The sequence below is a fragment of the Malania oleifera genome, chromosome 9 (assembly GCF_029873635.1).
Source record: "Malania oleifera isolate guangnan ecotype guangnan chromosome 9, ASM2987363v1, whole genome shotgun sequence".
Classification (NCBI taxonomy): domain Eukaryota; kingdom Viridiplantae; phylum Streptophyta; class Magnoliopsida; order Santalales; family Ximeniaceae; genus Malania; species Malania oleifera.
In genome coordinates, this window is record NC_080425.1 from 17141185 (window position 1) to 17161549 (window position 20365).

At 38.9% G+C, this 20365-nt stretch overlaps 1 protein-coding gene across 17 annotated transcripts; it reads right to left on the reverse strand.

Annotated features, from left to right (window-relative positions):
- Nucleotides 1–1959: 1959 nt before the first annotated feature.
- LOC131163804 (serine/arginine-rich splicing factor SC35) lies at nt 1960–16103 on the reverse strand. 17 transcript variants are annotated; one of them, XR_009139130.1, is made up of 11 exons: nt 15945–16103; nt 15718–15796; nt 15226–15305; nt 15084–15150; nt 14605–14676; nt 4057–4275; nt 3793–3958; nt 3574–3705; nt 2890–3135; nt 2619–2794; nt 1960–2512 (listed from the first exon to the last, which is right to left on the reverse strand). XR_009139130.1 is itself a non-coding variant. In XM_058120567.1 (8 exons), exons 1-8 carry the CDS (start codon nt 16018–16020, stop codon nt 3700–3702), a joined length of 765 nt encoding a protein of 254 aa, XP_057976550.1. In that variant the 5' UTR covers nt 16021–16103; the 3' UTR covers nt 3389–3699. The 17 variants fall into 17 exon arrangements, 6 of the variants coding, with proteins under 6 accessions (XP_057976550.1, XP_057976545.1, XP_057976547.1 ...); XR_009139129.1 differs by having other exon boundaries at nt 1960–2540; XR_009139126.1 differs by having other exon boundaries at nt 3793–3985; nt 4057–4269; nt 15945–16096.
- Nucleotides 16104–20365: the final 4262 nt, after the last annotated feature.

The window sequence follows — 20365 nt, forward strand, 5'->3', positions numbered from 1 at the left end:
TTAAATCAGCAAGAATTAAATTTCAGTACCTCAATTGATTTCTACACTTCATCTTCTAGCTTCTAAGCCAGCTCACTATCCCTCAATGCTACCTTTTAAAAAAATAAAAAAATTTCTTATCCATGCAACTCTCCACCATTCTCCAAAAACATATCCTGTCTCAATTGAAACTGGTCAAGGTCCCAAAAATATTGTCATTGATCACTTTCCAGAAAGTTACAAAACTCCTTGCCCTATCAATCAAACCACCAAGCAATCACAGATTCCAGCTCAAATCCTTCCAACCCACAAAGATGCAGAGTAAAAAATCCCGGCCCCACAACCAACTCCACTAAGCCAAGCTCTTCTATACCCATCATCCTCCTCGTATCAAACGTCCTTCCTCCAATCTTCACCACCAGCCACCCAACGAGCAGAATAGTTTGCTGGTTTACCGTTCCTAAGAGGCTCCACAATCATGGCACCTAATGTCCAAGAACAAGTCCTCAAGAATTTTACCAAAGAAAACCCTCAAGTGGCAGGCAAATTATTATTTAACCCATAAAAATTAAATATACAACTCAGCAATTTTTTTACAAGCAGCATTGCAGAATAATTCCCAATATTTCATCTAAAAGAACCAATTGCAATAAAAGAACATCCCATGAAACAAGTTACCCCATTAAAAGAGACGATTTCAAACAAAACAATCATAACCTTCAAGGCAGATAATTTCATAATAGAATGACCATAAATCGAAGTTAATACACCAATTCACAATGAGTGGTTAATAATCCTCCATTTCAATTGAATCACATACAAGGAAAATGGCCGAAAATTAACAATGTACCACAAAGTTATCTTAAAAAGGTGGGAGTGACTTACCTTTGTTTCCTAAGAAATAAACTGTGAGATATCCCAACTTCTAAACAATACCATCAACTCCAACACAGCATGTTTCTTGCGCACTGCATAAGATTTAGATTTGTGGGCACAAGTGGGGTAAAAATGTGGGGGAGGGGTGAGGTTGTGTGTGTGTGGTGGGAGGGGGTTTGCTGTTGATTGGCTTCCAAGACCACCTATATCTCAAATAAAACTTGTGTGCGCGCTTTTGGTTTTTTTTTTTTTTTGGGGGGGGGGGGGGGGGGGGGGGGAGGAGGGGTTCACTATTGATTGGCTTCCAGGACCACCTATATCTCAAAAACCTTCCGATCATTCAAAACAATAACGCTAACCAATTGAAAAACTGCAATTCATTCAAAAATTCTACCGTCTGGTGTGTCAAGACTTGGATCATTTCATTGTCAAAGTTTCAATTGCCTCTATACCCACCTCACTTTAAAAATAATGTACCACGCCTCTGCTTTATTGGATTAACCCTCACAAACTCACTTAACCCTGAAGGGAGCACAATCTAAAAAGCACATCAATTTGAAATGATCCAACTGCAAGGGAAAAAACTAAAAATTAAAGCAATTTCCAAACCACATTCAAACATTAAATTCTTGCATTTCAAAATTCCTAGCCTACAACGTGTGAAGCATTTCAATGAGGACATGTTTACATCTTATAAATTTAACATAATTAAATAATAAATACCCAAAGAAAAAACTCAAGCATATTTTTCAATATTTTCCATATAGGGGCACTTAATACAGCCACAAATATGCAATAAATAAAATAACAACTGAAGAACTACCCAGACAAAAATGCAATAAATAAAATAACAATAAAAGAACTATCCAAACAAAAATGCAATTCACAATGCAAAATAATGAAGCACCAATATTTTCCATACAAGGGCCTTAATACAGCCACAAATACACAATAGAATCCCATCAATCTACTCCATTGCATAAATAAAAATAAATAAATGAACAAGATTTCATACCAAAATGGATTTCATTGAACCACAATAACCTCACAAAATTCAGTTACTGACAATTACGCAGAGATGCAGTATGGGTACAAGAAGCACAATACAGGTACAAAAGGCCTTCATTTTCCTTTTCATTGCACTGAGTTTAACAATATCACCAGTCATATTTACACTAGATTCAATAGACAGACCAAATTTAAAATATATAATTTAAATATAGAAAATAAAAACCCTATTAGAGTCTTTAGATGTAGGTTGAAAGCATAGTCTCTACTGCCTTAAAAGTGAAATGCATGCATGACTATGAGAAAGGTCCTAAGAAACCAGCACTACATATGCATGTACACAAGTGAACAAAAGAATCAACCTTGCAACAAAGCCAAATAGACAGCTATCATCAGCACTAAAACTGTACAATATCGAACCTGGTCTAGAGCAAAATGAGCAAACGACCAAGGCACCACAAGTGGATTTCACTAAAACTTCAAAGCAGTACCATCGAACCACGTGAATCATACAACAGAAGTTACAAAACAGACAACAGCTGCCACGTCACAGCTACAGTCACGAACCAGTGTGCCATAACACCGGACTACATGTTTCAATATACCACTTCACAGCAATGCTCACGAACCAAAATGCCATAACATCTCACTACATGATTCAATATAAGTCGAACAACCTAAAAGGTCTGAGATATTAGATAGGTGGAAGTCCAATGAATTACCCCAAACAAAATAAGCAACCAAAAACTTATTACCCTTGAACCTGGTTGCAAAATTCAGACCAGCACTCTGCTTCACACTTACTATCAGAGTCGGTGTAACTGAATAACAGGATCCACCTCATAGCAGCATCAGCTAAGGTAAAAACACGTTCAATGTCTGTCCACCTTTTACACCAACACGGCAACTACGACCCCTCTCAAGGCCAATACTTTCACAATCACCGAAGACCAAAGAGTATAATCAGGTTAAAAATCAGAAGGATATTATGACAATCTGGGAGGGAAAGTGAACTAAAGACCTTACCAATAACAAAATCATTCAGTGAAAATTAGTTAATTCATTGTTCCCTGAAACCAGCATACAGCTGTTCACAAGCAGCATCAAGATTATGATCATCCATCTACGAAATAAACAAGCATGAAAGGCCACAACATTATCATCATCCGGCCAGATTATGATCATCCATCTACGATCTACAAACAGCATCAGCTAAAACATCATCATCATCATCCAGCCATCAGCACCATTCACTCTTTTCCCCGAACATAACTATAAAACCCAGTATATGGTTCATAATGAGTCAAATTCTAGTACACAACCAACAAGAAATAGTGACCATGCATGCTTGAGAGAAAAAAAAAAAAGTCAAGGTTTTTCCTTGTTTACTGCTATGCTATTTTTTTGAGGGGGAGGGGGAAGCAAAAGGTGATAAGTACGTCACAGTGCATTGGTTTTCTTAACATAAAATAAGTATAAAAAAATGCAATTAGAAGGGGGAGGGACTGGTAGAAGTGCAGACCCATAGTCCAAAAATTATTATAACATAACAAAATATTTTGCAGATCCTTTAATATGAAGACTACAAACTAAGAAGTCATAAGAGCACCAAACCGTCCCAACTCAGACAAACTAAATTGCCTCAACTAAGTAAAAGATGCATAGAGCTAAATTTAATAAGTTTCAACACAGAAAGAAACCCAGTCCTACCAAAGCTAACATTTAAAACTCTGACTAGAACATGCATAATGAACAAAGCCGCTCCATAATAGAACCACAACCCACAGAGATATCCTGTTCTAGAGGCCTCCAACAAATATCATTCCCCTGCCGCAATCACTCCTACAAATACAAACCAAGAACAACATGTCAAATACAAAGGCAACAGTCATAATCAAAATGAAAGTAATCTTGGGTGGAAAAGCTCACATCAACATCTGAATTGCGTGGGGATGGACTCCGAGAATCAGCAGGGTCGCCTCGCGGGGAAACACTTCGGGTTGGCGTTGGAGATCGATCGTTGCGCCCACGTATGTCAGGACTTTCACCCCTGGACGGAGATGGTGTTCGGCGAGGAGACAGACTCCTCCTGGGACTGTGACTACGCCGAGCAGGGGAGGCACTATGAATAAAATAAAATAAAAAATAATAAAAATCTGATGATTAGAGCATAAGAATTAGAAAAGTTCAAACCTTTCAAATGATGGACTTCGACGACTCCTACGCTCATCATCAAGCCGGCCCCTTCCACGCCCTCTGTAATATTCAGGACTAACACTGCGGCTCCTACTTCGATGGCGATAGTCTCTTTCCCTCCCACGGTACCTGTCACGATCATACCTATCATAACTTCTACTACGACTTCTCTTCCTGTAATAATCCCTGTCCTTGTAGTCATCTCGGTGTCTGAAACTTTTTTTTTTTTTTTTAAAAGAGAAAAAATCAGCAACTACAAACACAAATTTACTAATGAACCCAAAACAAAGAAATGCAGATAAGAAGTTTTGAAAAAACTTAGATCATACATAAAGAAAATAAAGTTCATCCCTCTGCTTCGAATTTAAAGGAATTTCAGATTAAGTCCAAAAATCATGCATAAACATAAACATAAATAAAGTAAAACAACACTAAATGCAAAATTACTAATAAAACTCAAACTAAAAGAAAAACAGGGTAAAAGTTCAAACAACGAAAGTTTGTGCACAAAGAAAATAAAGGCAATCCCTCTCATTGCCGCAAATTTTAGGAAATATCATAGTGAGTCCAAAGAACATGCATAAACATGAGTAACGAAGGCAGCAGAAGAGAATGACCACCTTGAATGAAATTCCAATATCGAAGTATTGCCTAAGTGGATTCTACAATATTAACTCTTTTTTGAATTTGTTTAGGGTTACACTGAGGGTGATAGCGTGGGATGCTGGTTACCTGAAGCCAGGACCTTAGGGTACAATTCATCTTCACCATTTAACTCAGCAGCACTGCTGTGATTAGTACTTTATGGAACGTGGCAGTTAGACATGTCTAGTAATTCACATTTCTTCAAACAAAAATATGTTACTGAATTCTGGGACATCATTCAATATGACCAATAAGATCTTGCACCAGTCAGTAACACAAGGATTTAGCAGACCAACATCCATTGAACTAATCCTCAGGAACCAGAGATTTGGATTGCTGGGCCATGAGAGCATCAGTTACAACACAGAAACAGTATCTCTAGCGGGTTATCAAGTATGTTAACCTAGGCATTGGCATGGGAGTCAAATAATCATAATAAGCCACACAAACCATTCCAGTTTCATGAACTAATTGAGATGTAAAGTGTGCCTCCTGTTTTTGATCTGCAGCTCACTGTCATTGCACACGGTAAAATTTTAATAAGAAAACTTGAGCTTCCTTAAACTATATAGAAGAGTTTTTTTATAACAAGACCATCCACTGTCGAGCTGATGTTGCAAGTTTTTAGACAACATACCTGTTAATACATGGAAGATAAAAAGAGTGCACATAACAAATTAAATTATAAAACCTTCCCAACAGAGTATTCTTTTCATTCCTGCATATCCAATGGCCATAAATCTTGCCATACAGAGATCAGGCCAAATGAAAAAATTCTTGCACTCCTTTCCAAACACTTGCTTACCATTTGGCATCACCAGGCATGCTCTCTCACACTTCAATGATCTATTCTACCCAAGCCACCAAGTAGAGAGATCATTCCTCTCGCTTTCTAATGTCCATTAAGTAACAAGGCAATCCTAACCCAAGATATAATGGTGACTCACTCTCTCTCTCTCTCTCTCTCTATAATGGTGACTCTCTCTCTTTCACACACACAAAAACAGCTACAAATCTTTGAGTAGCTAAATTAATATATTAAATAATGACTAAAAACTAAACATTTCTAAAAAATATTCATACATGGCAAGGAAGCTGGTTAAAAAGAACTGCAGCATTCTTTTAGGGTATATTCGAACCAGTAACAGGAAGGACAGAATTCTCTGTTTTTTTTCCATCTAAGAGGTGAAAGCATAATACATTTCCACTTGAATAAATTCACAAACAAGAATTTAATATTAGAAATTAGAGTCTTCTTAATATTTCCAACAGATTTCAGTAACAAATATATATTTATCTAAAACATTGCAAGGTAAAAATTGTTTCTCCTGACGCCAAATAATGCCTTCTAATCCAATCGCACAGTTGATGATCCATCATAAAATCCACTCTGAAGAAGCTACAGATGCAGGCTCCAAAGAGAATCAGCCATGAGGGGAAGAAATGACAGAGAACATTGACAGAAGCCTCTAGATATGTTAATTTACCATGCTAATTTCTACTTGCCTCCATGCATACTAAAACCCTTCGTCTCAATGTCTCCCATGTGAAGTTGGCAGTGTAGGACTTCACAAGCTCATTAATACTGCCAAAAAATTAGGCATAAAGTGGCGAATAATTTGCTGTAAGAACACTGATTTATTTTCATGGTAACAGAACTTAGCTTTGGCTGTTTAGTGAAATTGATATATGCACGAATTTTCTAAACGAAATTGCAGTGGTTTATGTAAATAATAGGTTTATTTAATTTTCACTGAGGTTAGTTTAGGTAAACACATCATGGCTCAATTCTAGCTAGTAGCTGCAGAGGCTTCATGTCTTAAATTTCCAATTACAACAGCCTTGGGAGACATTTCATCATGCACATCATATTTCCAAGAATATTGTTGCACTGTGCGTTTATATTTTTTATGAGCATGTTCCTGCAAGTAATATTTTCAAATTCAATTCCAATTTATTTGAGTCATGTGTGCAATTCTTTCTTAAATAATATTAAATTTAGGTATGTTTTGGCAAATCATTATGTTTGAAAAAGATTTAATCAGATTGGAACATTAGAGAAATGTATTCAATTGTCAATTTGGGGTTTGAGTCTTGGCAAGTTGGTGCTAGTTAAATAAGTAAATGGTTATGGTGGTTCACCTTAGACGTTAATTCTTTCTGGGACAAAGTAATAAAATGTAAATTTGGCCTGTAGGTGAATGGTTTGAGGACAAATGTGGGTAAAAGAGGCTTTCTTAAATAATATTAAATTTAGGTATGTTTTGGCAAATCATTATGTTTGAAAAAGATTTATCAGATTGGAACATTAAAGAAATGTATTCAATTGTCAATTTGGGGTTTGAGTCTTGGTAAGTTGGTGTTAGTTAAATAAGTTAATGATTATGGCAGTTCATAGTAGTTAGAGGCGCAAGGCGAGCCGAGGTGCAAAGGGTCTTTGAAGCCGAGGTGCGAGGCACGAGGCGAAGCGCGCGCCTCATGAAGGTGAGGCACACAATTATTAAAATGGTGTAAAATGTCTATTTGAACATATGAATATCTAGTAATATTAGAATTTAAAATGCCAAAACATTCAATTACAAAATTGAAAATTTAATAAAATTGCTAGTACGAAGCCCAAAAGTATCAACAATTCAACATAGTTCAACATAAAAAGAAAAGAGTACAAATCAAAAAATAGTAGCTAAATTTCAATAAAAAGAATAAATATTATGTACTAGTTATAATTTATAAACTCACATTAATTAAACTAAATTTAACAAATTAAAAAATAGTAGCTAAATTTCAGTAAAAAGAATAAATATTATGTATTAGTTATAATTTATAAACTTGCATTAATTAAACTAAATATTTAATTAGTAATTACATATAAAGAAGAAGAAGAAAAAGAGCAGCCAAATTTCAATAAAAAGAATAAATATTATGTACTAGTTATAATTTATTAACTTACATTAATTAAACTAAATATTACAAATTCAAAAACAGTAGCTAAATTTCAGTAAAAAGAATAAATATTATGTATTAGTTATAATTTACAAGCTTAGATTAATTAAAGAAAATATTTAATTTATAAGCTTACATATAAAGAAGAAGAAAAAGAGAAGCAGCACGCAGCACGCAACAAGCAGGCAGCAGGAAGAAGAAGAAGAAGAAGAAGAACTCACGAGGGATCCTGCTGGTTCGAAACGAAGTCGCGAAGGGTCGTGCTTCTTCAAAATGTCGAAGATGAACTCACGATCCTGGTTCGAAGCTCGAAGACAAAGTCGCGAAGGCTTCCAGCTGGTTCGAAGGCTCGCAGACGAGCTCACATTGCTGGTTTGAAGGATAGCGAAGGCTCCTGCTGGTTCGAATGTGCAAGATGAACTCGCGAAGGGCTTCGAAGGGCCGAGAGGGGCTAGGGCTATGTTCATTCGAGTCGAATGAGAGCTACGGGTCTGGCTTTGGCTATTTCTCTCCTTTAAATGACTAAAAATTCACAAAGCGCAACTCACTGCGCCTGTCGCCACAGTGCGCCTCGTCTCGCCTAGTGTCACGGGCTAAGCTTGTTCAGGGCATTATGCTTGCCTATGACCGCTTATCTCGTGTGTTTGGGATGGGTTTCCATCATGTAAATACTAGTGTAGGGTTATTTTCTAGTATTTCTTTCATTGTAAGCCAAATAAGGCAGTATGACTCCTCGGTCACTTTGATGTTTCCTAGTGCTAGAGTGAGAATGGCCTAGAAAGCTCTTTAGGGGAGGGTGAGTGTTCATCAATCATTGTAAAACTCACTAGCAATTGTCAATGTGCTTAGCCTACTTGCCTCCCTCGCTAAGTACAACATGTCAACGGAGGATTTGTTAATGAATTACGTTTGCTTCAATATTTACTGCTTGGTTGCCACGGCTTTCATGAATTGATTATTATTTCCGCTGCTATCTGATTGAATGTTAATGAAAGTGCTTCGTGGATGAATGTTGGTAAACAAAAGGCTGGCTAGTTAAGCAAGAGTGCTTTAGCTAGCGCCGCACGGCCCTTCACAACGGTGTGAAAAAGGCGGACCGTGACATTTGGTATCAGAGCCCAAGTCGGTGACACTTGGTGAGAGCCCAAGGTTGAGTTGCTACGTGAATTCGATTGCCTTCGTTGTTGGGTTTGGAAAGCTTTGGTAAGTGACCATGGCACCAAACAATGCTGAGAGGATCAGCGTGCTAGAAGCACAGGTTGAAGAGTCAACCAACACTATGGCCGCGGAGGTGGCCCAGATGAGAGAACTAGTTGATGAAGTGAGGGGATCACAAAAACATCAAGCAGGTTTGATAGGCGACATGTCAGAGGACTTTCGCCACACTGTGGAAACTTTGCAAGCCCGGATGGCAGATCTGGATGCAAAGATGAATGTGATGGTTCTTGCTATGGGGAACTCCAACACTCCGGGAGTTAGCAAGACCAAGGTGCCAGAACCTAGGACGTATGGGGGTGCCCGAGATGCCAAGGAGTTAGAGAACTTCTTGTTTGATGGAGCAGTACTTTCGCGTTGTGAGGATGGCCTCAGAACAGGCAAAGGTGGATACTGCGACCATGTACTTGGTTGGTGATGCCAAACTGTGGTGGCGTACCAAGTACAGAGAAATTGAAAATGGAAGCTGTGTGATTGATAGTTGGGCAGACTTGAGGAGAGAGCTCAAGGCCCAATTCTTTCCTGAAAATGTTGAGTATAATGCAAGGAGAAAACTGAGAGATCTCAAGCATACGGGGTCAATCAGTGACTATGTGAAACAATTTTCTGCTTTAATGTTGGATATTCGGGATATGTCAGAGAAGGACAAGTTGTTCTATTTTCTTGAGGGGATGAAACCGTGGGCAAGAACTGAACTTCATAGACAAAGGGTTCAAGACTTGTCAACTGCACAAGCGGCTGCAGAACGCTTGACAGACTACTCTGGTGATGAGACCACTTCGTCCAAACGGTTTGGCGGAGAGGGAAACGGTGGAAAGTCTTTCAAGAATGGCAAACCCAAGAGTGGGGGAGCCAACCCTAATTCATCAACCTCACAGGAAGCTTCGTCGTCTCGAGGGTTCAACACACCCAATGGAAAGGGGAAGAGTAAAATTGAGTGTTTCTTGTATCGAGGTCCTCATCGAGTTTTTGAGTGCCCTCACAAAGCATCACTTAATGCCTTACAGGCTTCTATTGCAGAACCGGCAGTGGAAGACGATGGGGAAGAGGATGATGCCCCGAGGGTGGGTTCAGTGCGGTTGGTGAACGCATTGGAAAAGCAGGCAAAAACACCGAAAGTTACACGAGCAAAAGGGTTAATGTTTGTGGACTTGAGGATAAATGGGAAGAGTACTCGCGCTATGGTGGATACGGGAGCTACTCATAATTTTGTTTCGCAGTTGGAAGCAGGAAGACTCAACTTATCCTTAGAGAAGGATACAGGACGCGTGAAAGCAGTTAACTCTGTAGCCCAGCCTACTCTGGGAGTAGCTAAGCAAGTGGTGATAAAGCTTGGACAGTGGGAAGGTCATGCGAATTTCACAGCGGTGCCATTGGATGACTATCCAGTCATTCTAGGAATGGAGTTCCTAATGGGGACGAGGGCAGTGCTGATGCCTTCGGCTGGTTCCCTGTGTCTGATGGGAGATCACTCGTGCATGGTGCAAGTCGTTGCAACGAAAGGAGACGAAGGAAAGTCCCTTTCAGCCATACAACTCAATGAAGGATTGGGTCAGGGTGAGCAGACACGTCTAGCCACGGTGGTGGTAGACAAAGAAGTAGCCCAAGAGCTGGAGCCTACGACCATCCAAGCGGTGTTGGATGAGGATAAGGAGGTGTTGCCGGATAAGCTGCCTCAAAATTTGCCTTCACGACGGACTGTGGAGCAAGAGATCGAGTTGTTATCAGGAGTGAAACCACCTGCTAAAAGGCCATGTTGGATTGCGCCTAGAGGGATAGTAGAGTTGGGGAAACAGCTTGATGAAGTGGAAGCGGGATGTGTTCGCCCTTCCAAAACACCGTTGGGAGTATCGGTGTCGTTTCAGAGGAAACATGAAGAGCATCTACGGAAGGTGTTCGACAGGCTGAAGGGAAACAGTCTGAATATGAAGAAGGAGAATTTCTCTTTCGCTCGGCGGAGCAACAAATTCCTTGGTCAAGCCGTTGAACAAGGTCGTATCCGGAGGGGTATGGAGAAGGTAAGGATGATTCAAGAATGGAAGATCCCCACAACAGTGAAGGAGTTGCGTTCCTTTCTTGGCCTTACTAGTTACTGCAGGAAGTTCGTTAAGGGGTATTCGCGGAGAATGACTCCAATGACAGGACTACTGGGAAGGTATTATTGGCCGCACACGCGGGATGATGTGGTTAATTATACCAAAACTTGTCTCACTTGCCAACCAGACAAGGGGGAGCGGAAGAAGTATGGTACTTTCATGGCCGCACCAAAGTACTGCTCGGCAGAGGGGACGACACAATTGTTCCATGCGACTATTGTGAAACATTGGGGTGTTCCCCAAATTATTATTTGTGACCAAGATCTAATGTTCACTGACAACTTCTTAACAGAGTTTTTCAGGATATTCAGGTCACACCTTGACATCTCTTCGAGTTATCATCGACAGACAGACGAACCGATGAAGAGATTCAGAGAGCTGCTAGATGAGTACTTGTGCCATTTTGTCAACGACAACCAGAAGAATGGCGTGCAACTACTTGATGTGGCTCCATTCTGTGGCAACGCCCAAAGGCGCTCAATAACCAAAAAGAGCCCTTTTGAGCTTGTTATAGACCAGCTGCCGCTATTACCTCACACAGTGGGCGAGCCGTACAGACAAAAGAGTCCTAAGGCGTACATCTTCACCAGTGAAGGGAGACAGAATGCAGACTTTGCCCAAGCCTATCTGGAGAAAGCTTCTAAGCAGATGAAGAAATGGGCAGAACAGGAGAGAAAACCGCAATTTCATGTCAATTGCTTCAAGCCATTCAACGCCAACACTAAAGGCCTAAGCAGAAGTCAGTCAAACAGCGCAGAGTTGAAGACAGTGCCACCTGACAAACATGATGTTGAAGAGATCCTTGCAGACAGAAAGTTCATATCCTCAAGGAAGAAGCGGCAGAAGTTCCTAGTGGAATGGAAATGCCTTAATGACAAAGAAATCAGCTGGATTTCTGCGGAAGATATTCAACTGTTCGTGGACAAATTTGAAGTGTACCTACCGCCAAAAGTCTACAAGGACGTCGACCGCATAAGTGGGGGAGAATGTCACGGGCTAAGCTTGTTCAGGGCATTATGCTTGCCTATGACTGCTTATCTCGTGTGTTTGGGATGGGTTTCCATCATGTAAATACTAGTGTAGGGTTATTTTCTAGTATTTCTTTCATTGTAAGCCAAATAAGGCAGTATGACTCCTCGGTCACTTTGATGTTTCCTAGTGCTAGAGTGAGAATGGCCTAGAAAGCTCTTTAGGGGAGGGTGAGTGTTCATCAATCATTGTAAAACTCACTAGCAATTGTCAATGTGCTTAGCCTACTTGCCTCCCTCGCTAAGTACAACATGTCAACGGAGGATTTGTTAATGAATTACGTTTGCTTCAATATTTACTGCTTGGTTGCCACGGCTTTCATGAATTGATTATTATTTCCGCTGCTATCTGATTGAATGTTAATGAAAGTGCTTCGTGGATGAATGTTGGTAAACAAAAGGCTGGCTAGTTAAGCAAGAGTGCTTTAGCTAGCGCCGCACGGCCCTTCACAACGGTGTGAAAAAGGCGGACCGTGACACCTAGCATCGCATCTTGCAGGTCGCCTCGCCTCACTTGGTTTGAGGTGCAGGCCTCTTCGCTTCACTGTGCCTTGCGCCTGAGGCGCGCTTTTAACTACTATGTGGTGGTTCACCTTAGAAGTTAATTCTTTCTGGCACAAAGTAATAAAATGTAAATTTGGCCTGTAGATGAATGGTTAAGGACATATGTGGGTAAAAGAGGCTTTTTTGAGAGCCCTTGGAGGCTTACTTCACTGATCTACAATTTTCCATCCTATCAAATATAAATTGGGTGATGGTACTCAAATTTCCCTTCAGGAGGATGTCTGGTGGAGTGACACTATGTCATATATATTTCTTCTCCTCATCTCTTGTTCCAAGTTACATAAGGCTATTTCATCTTCTATGATCTCTAATGGAAATAATCTCTTGGTATTACCATTTTCATAAAATCTAGAAGATAATGAGGTGGATGAGCTTGCTTTTATTTTTTTGTCGGGGGATCGTCATCCTTCCATTGAAGGATTGTTCAGGTGTGGGATTTGAATTCATTAGGGCTGTTTTCTTGTAGAAAAAAAAAATTGATCATTTGATTAGATTTAGTGTCTTTTCTAATTCATCACAGTATCAAGAAATCCAAAGCCCCCTTCAATATTAAGGCATTCATTTGGTTGGCTGTTACTTAAAACCTGCAATCTGCTGCATAGTAGGGAAGCCTCCGAAGGCATTATTCCATGCTGTGTGTACTTTATCTTGATAGCATAGTCTGGTTCCCATCTTTTCCTACACTGTTCATTTACTCGGGGCGTATGCAATAAATAGTTTGGATTATTCACAGAGATTCAGTTTGTTCAGAGTCGTTGGAATGTTTTCAGGCTATTTCCTTTAGAGGGTTTGGCAGGAGTAAAGATGCAATTAATTGGTGAAGATATGCCATTTATGCAGTTGTGGGGGATTCAGTTGAAACAGACTTTGCTCTGTGAAAAGGATATGACATATGGCTCTGCTATGGGCTTTTGCATCTGATTGTTTTATGTGTTTTTCGAATCTTCAGAGGGATTATTAGGCATTATAAAGTTGACCTTATTTTCTTTTTTTTGTTTAATTGACAAAAAATAGAAATGGTAGAGCTCTTTGGAGTGCAACATTTTTGCCAGTTTTTGCTATTCTTTGGACTTTGTGGGGCGAGGAATGCTAGAATTTTCAAAGGTCACACAACCTGTTCACAGATTTTATCAGATAGTGATTATCCTCACTACCACATTTTGAAAGTGCTGTAAGATTCTCAAACCAGCATGGAGAGCTGAAACAAATTTCTTGTTCTCACTTCTTAGTTCTTACAATTTCTTCTTCTCGTTTCATGCCTGATTGTGACATCTTTATAGTGAGCTTTTGAACTGAGGGTTGTTTCTCAAATCCCACTTCATTCTAAAACCTTTATAGTAATATTTTGAGCTCGAGGATGTCCTGTAACTTCTTGCGAGTTATTAGGTAGAGAGATGCTCTTTCATTCTAAAGGTCAAGAACTCCAAGTGCATGATAGTTTATTAGGGTCAGGAACCCACTGTTGATGAAAGATTGTAGAGATTGAGAATCCATATGTAGTGCAAACAGCGTGCAGCGTAATTATTTTGTGAGAGTTCACAACCCAAGCAAACTCCGCAAAATGAATATAAGCCTACTCGTGGTAAAACCACTATAAAATTGAAGTTACCACTCTCCCTCTTTGAATTCTCACTAATATTGTTTGATAATCTGATCATTGAAGGCTAATTGCTTCAATTTGATAGTCATTTAGAATAAGTTTTGAATGCACACATTCAACCCCTGCTCCCACCACCCATGGGTGCCCATGGGCTAACATGGTTGGCAGATTCTGTTTCTTTGAAAAAAACAGGGGTTCACAAAAGAAATTAACAAAGAAGTTAATCATGAAAACTAAGAGAAGAAACAAACAATTTCCTTTACAAAAGCTACACCAGAAGAACATGATGCACCAAAGGAATAATGTACTTCTGTGTGCAAAATATACTGTTAACTCTAAACGACCAAATAATCAAAGCATAAACTCATTATACATTTAGTCGAAAAGTCTCCAGCTGAAACTTATGATGCATCTACTGAGTACCTTGTTTAAAATGTCAAACAAAAAGGATTACCTTTTCCGAGGACTGCGGCTTCTTGACCTGCCTCTACTTTTCGGAAAAGATTCAATTATCCTCCCTTTGTGACTGAAATATGAACAACATTCCTCAATTGAAATATCGAACCAGCAAAAAGGCAACAGTATCAAACATTTTCGTCATGCAACTAACCATGACATAATTAAATTAGCATTTAATATAGAGGGCAAAAAAATACCAAAATCACTGAGAACAAAAATGGTAACATCAACATGCATCTGAAAAAAAATTGAAATTATTAACATCTTATTTTCTGAAAATAATGGTAATGAATGCATCATTGAGTAACAATTCCCAAAACCAACCATGTTTACTTCCATTGTGTTCATTTCAAAAGATCATCTTGTTATCATGTAAAATTGAAATGCATGCATCCCATTATGGATCCAAGAAGGTGCATAGAAGATTCTCGGAACAAATATCTAAATGTTGGTAAAAATGAACTCCAAACTCACATTCTCTCTGCATTCGGTCCATATTTCGCAAACTGGACTGTAATTTCTCTTCCATCAACAGTTCTACCTGTAATGACAAAACTGTCAGATTACTCGCTGACAAAAACCCCTACATGGGTACTTACAGTATCCTACTACTTACCATCAAGCCTCTCCACAGCCTTCTGTGCTTCATCCGCATACTTGTAACGAACAAATGCAAATCCTCGTGACTCGCCAGTTCTACACCACCCAAAAAAAGTAAACAGACGAAAAACAAAATATTAACCAAACAAAAGCGCTTCAAAACCAAAAGTCAACTCAACATCAATTACAAATTCCCATAAAGAGGTCGAATCCCAGCTTGACTGCCAAAAACTTTTTGATAACTCTGAAGAAAGTATGGGGGTAAAAACTTAAATTTAAACATAGAAAAACTAAAAATTTACTTCTGCAAACAAAAAAATAAAATAAAAACTTATGTAAGCATTATTCATTTCTTCGGATTTATCCTGGTAAAATACATTTTAACAAAAAAAAAAAAGATTTAAGACCAATTTTGTTCCTCAACTATTCTTATATAATCTGAATCGAAGAAATTATTAAAATGAAATGCATGAGAAGAAAAAATAAAAGAGAAATGTAACAAAAAGACCTTCTGTCGCGGGGGATGAAGATGTCCACAACCTTGCCGTACTTATCAAAAAGTGGGAAGAGATCGTCCGCCGTCGTACCTATCACAAACAACACATACCAGAAAAAATCAATAACAAAATAAATTGCTATTGAAGAAAAAATTGTTGAAACAGAAAATTGGTGAACCAATTAGATATGAGACAGAAAAATAGAATGAAAACCAAGAGGGAGAAAATAGGTACATACGAAAGGTGATGTTGAGGACAAGAAGAGAGTAGGTATCCGAAATATCTGGAGGCCCTGACCTTCCGAAGTGAGACATTCTCAGAGACTGAAGGAAATTAGGGTTAGGGTTTCGTTCTGAGTGTGCGACACTGAAACTCTTGCAGTTGATGAACCATCTTGAAGAATCTGGCGACTTCTGCGGTATATATATTGACGGGTTACACGTGGTGCGTGGTTAAGAATATTATGTAATTACGAAAATCTCCCCGAGGCTTTGGATATTATCACTTGTTCACTGTAAAATTTTTGAAATTATATTTCTTTCCTCAAAATACTAATGGCGTACGGTAATGCTCACAATGACAAATTTTGTTTCCCAAAATACCCCCCATAATCTATAATATTAATAAAGACCTTATTCTACCCCCAGGGTGTGGTTCAGGTGATAGTACGGGCTGCGAGAGTGCCTCTCACGAGATTAGGTGTTCAAACCCTCCCGGACTTGTTTTCGCCCCTGGACTCCTGAATTTACCCTCCCTTTGGAGTTGTGGGGTCAACTTCAAGGAACGCAGGATTAGTCACGTGGACCGTAAAACGGACACGTGGATACCCGGTGCGTAATCCAAAAATAAATAAATAAAGACCTTATTCTATGCACAAATATAATTTCAAAAATAGCTATTAAATAATATTATTAAATTATATGATTATAAATAATTAAATCACAAAATTTAACCATACGATTGGATATAAACTTCAAATTTTTTATAATAATTTTTTTATATATTTTAAATATTTTCTTTAATTCCAAATGTAGTAGAAATCTAAAGGAGACATAAGTTCATGGCATCCTTCAAGATTCCCAATTTATTTATGAAAATTTGAGTTGGTGAGCTTCATGTTAACTCTATAGTTAATTCTGCAAAAATGATTTCTATTTCTCTCACTTGTTTTACATTGACAAAATATACATTTAAATAGAGAATTTCTAATCCCATTTTGGTAATACAGATATCAGAGCAATAATGGACATTTACATCTCCAACACTCCCTCTCAAGTTGGTGCCTACAAGTCACTGATGCACAACTTGTTGAGTGAGTTGTGAAACTCTTTACTTGATACCGCCTTTGTGAGTATGTCTGCTAGTTGGTTTTCGGACTTCACATATGGAAATCCAATAATTTTTGCTTTCAGGTTTTCCTTGATAAAATGTCGATCCACTTCCACATGTTTTGTACGGTCATATTGAATTGGATCATGGGATATTGTAATAGCATTTTTGTTGTCCCAAAAGAGATCCGTTTATGAAGTAGAGGTGAAACCTAATTAGTCTCTTAATCCAAAGTAGTTCACAAAGCCCTTTTGCCATTCCACGGAATTCCGCTTCAACACTAGAAAGTGTTGCCACCTTTTGTTTCTTGCTCCTCCATGTAACAAAATTCCCACCAACAAACATAAAATAACCTGAAGTAGATCTTCTGTATGAAATATTTCTAGCCCAACTTACATCTGTATTGCCATTAATTCTTAAATGACCATTATTTGAAAACATAAGTCCCTTCCTAGGCGAGGACTTCAAGTATCTCAGTATTCGGGTTACAGTTACCATATGATCTTTACTAGGATTATGCATGAGTTGGCTAACTACAATTACAACATATGCAATGTCTAGATGAGTATTTAAGAGATATATAAGTTTGCCAACTAACCTTTGGTACCTCCCTTTATCTGTTGGTACTTGGTCTAAGTATTCTCTAAGTTTGTGGTTTTGAACTTGGAGTATCAACTGGTTTGCACTCCAACATTCCTACCTCAGTTAATAAATCCAACACATACTTCCTTTGGGAAATAAATATTCCTTGTCTAGACCTAGTAACTTCAATTCCCAGAAAGTACTTGAGTCCTCCCAAGTTCTTCATCTCAGACTCGATGGCCAACTCCTTCTGTAATCTAGATATTTCTTCTTCATCATATCTTGTGAAAATCATGTCATCCACATATACTATCAACACGATTACCTTACCCAATTTGTGCTTCAAAAACAATGTATGGTTTGAGTTGCTTTACTTGACCACGCTCGAGGCGATTGTTTCAATCCATATAGTCCTCGTTGCAATTTGCACACAACCTTGGTTTTCAGTGGATGTCGTATGTAGCTTGGAGGAAGATCTATGTACACTTCTTCTCCAATATCGTCGTGTAGGAAGACATTTTTTACATCAAATTGATGTAAGGACTAGTCAAGGTTAGCTGCATAAGATAACAATACCCTTACAATGCTTAATTTTGCAACTGGTGAAAAAGTCTCTTGATAGTCTACCCCATATATCTGTGTATAGCCTTTTGCCACCATTCTTGCTCTGTACCTTTTGGCCGATCCGTCTATTTTGTGTTTGATGGATAATACCCATTTGCATCCTACTGCTTTCTTCCCTTTAGGTAACCGAACTATGGTCCATATGTCATTCTTTAGTAATGCCTTCATTTCTTCCTTTATTGCCTGAGTCCATTTTGGATTAGAAAAAGCTTCCTGAATTCCAGCTGGAACTTGACTTGAGGAAAGTACATGCACAAATGCTCTAAGGGGTTCGGATAATCTCTTGATAGACACGTAGTTGGAAATTGGATACTATGATCTTCGCTCTTCAATATCAGAAGGGTATTTATTCGGTGGCTTGCCACAATTTTCCCTGAAAGGTGATGTATATCCAGTAGTAGTATTCAAGTTACTTGTATTTGAAGGCATGTCTAAAGTGCTTACCTCAAGGCTATTCTCAAGAGATGGGTCTGCAGGTAATAAGGAAGGGGGGAAGCTTGATTCATTTTTTAAAAGTGTACTATTTCCTAAAGATGTATTCTGCTTTGTAGGCCTGTCTGGCCCTGTAGGCTCAACTGACCCTAGGCTTGGTGCTTCATCTATGGGCTCAACTTGGCCCTAGACTTAGTTCTTCACCCGCCACTGTTTCACTATTTGGCCAGTCATAATGCAACCAATTTTGCTCTTCATCTTGTGTCTCCCCCTGAATAGTAGAATTGGAGGCCGAGAAAAAAGTGTCGGACTCCAAGAAGGTGACATCCATAGTCACATAGGTACATCAGGTAGAGGGATCATAGCACCAATTGCAACGCCCAGAACCCTTAAACCCGGTTCAATGCGTTATACCTGATAAAATCCTAATAATCCATAAATCAATACGCAGCGGAAAACATAAATATAATCCTCAATCATATAATACCAGAGTTTTCCTATACCTGTCTACCAACCATAATAAAATAACTATCCACCTGTATTCAACATAGATACATATCCCCAAAAACATCCAGTATTAACAACCATTCCTTACTTATCAACCTTAAAACATAAGACATAAAACATAAAATATTTACATTCCCAAAAACATCAATGTTTATACCATTTTTCTTATATTTCTCAAAAATGCTATAAAACCTCGAACTCTTTAAGCTCGATCTCGAGGAGGTCCTGAAAAAAGATACATTTATATTCGGGTGAGACGCATCTTAGTAAGGGAAGAAACAATATATTAAAACAGCGTGTGGCTAACATAAGTTTATATAACAACATAATATTTAACATTTGAAAATCGTTTACATAATTTCTGAAATCATTCTCTGAACCTAATCAATCACATGCAAAAAATTTAACCCACGAGATTACCCAAGGATAGGGGTGATTACGCGCCCATAAAAGTAGCACCCCTCTGCTCTGATACATTTGGCAACCCAAAGGTCACTACTGAAGCATATCAAGGCACTCATGTCAGGCCTCGAACCCCGAAATGGGACCCAAGGGTGCAAATGTAACTAACGTAACTAACCTGCCCCTGTATCTGATAAAACATCAAAAGATACAGTATAATGGATGAGGGTCCGACCCCGTGGGGTTCCTAGGCACCCTAAACACATTCAACCACAATCATATACGTAGCGGAAAAAGGTCATTCTATAACATCATATACAGTACCATACCAGAGTCTACACACGAGCCAAACACAACTCTATCAAAACGCAACTCAAAATGGCAACCCAACAAAAATATAGTCCTAGCACTTACCCAAGCGCTAAACACTGTACACTGGCCTCTACGCTTCCTACACCAGGATGCTAGTTCCGGTTACTTGAAGGACCTGTAAAATTGTACGTACAGCAGGGGTGAGACACCTCTTAGTAAGGAAGAACACAAGTTATATCGGTGTGTGGCATTTGAGTGTTATCATGATGCAACATACACACAATTAAATGCATTCCAGTACTAGTGTCCATAGTGCATACACGCACACATACACAAACACATGATCAGCAATCCTGGTGTCGTCACACCCATCGGCCTGAAGCTGGCCTGCGACATACGGCGTTGTCCCGTAGCGAACCCACAAACATAGTGCCATCGGCACATGGCTAGTCCTCGACTCCCATGGCATCG

What these genes read in the sequence shown, in the direction of transcription:
- LOC131163804 (XM_058120562.1), bottom strand. Translation starts at nt 16,020, where the DNA reads ATGTCTCACTTCGGAAGGTCAGGGCCTCCAGATATTTCGGATACCTAC. An exon ending in TGTCCTCAACATCACCTTTC is followed by an intron (nt 15,797 to 15,944) that starts GTATGTACCTAT and finishes TGTTTGTGATAG; the next exon opens with GTACGACGGCGGACGATCTC. An exon ending in AGCCGCAGTCCTCGGAAAAG is followed by an intron (nt 4,276 to 14,604) that starts GTAATCCTTTTT and finishes AAAAAAAAAAAG; the next exon opens with TTTCAGACACCGAGATGACT.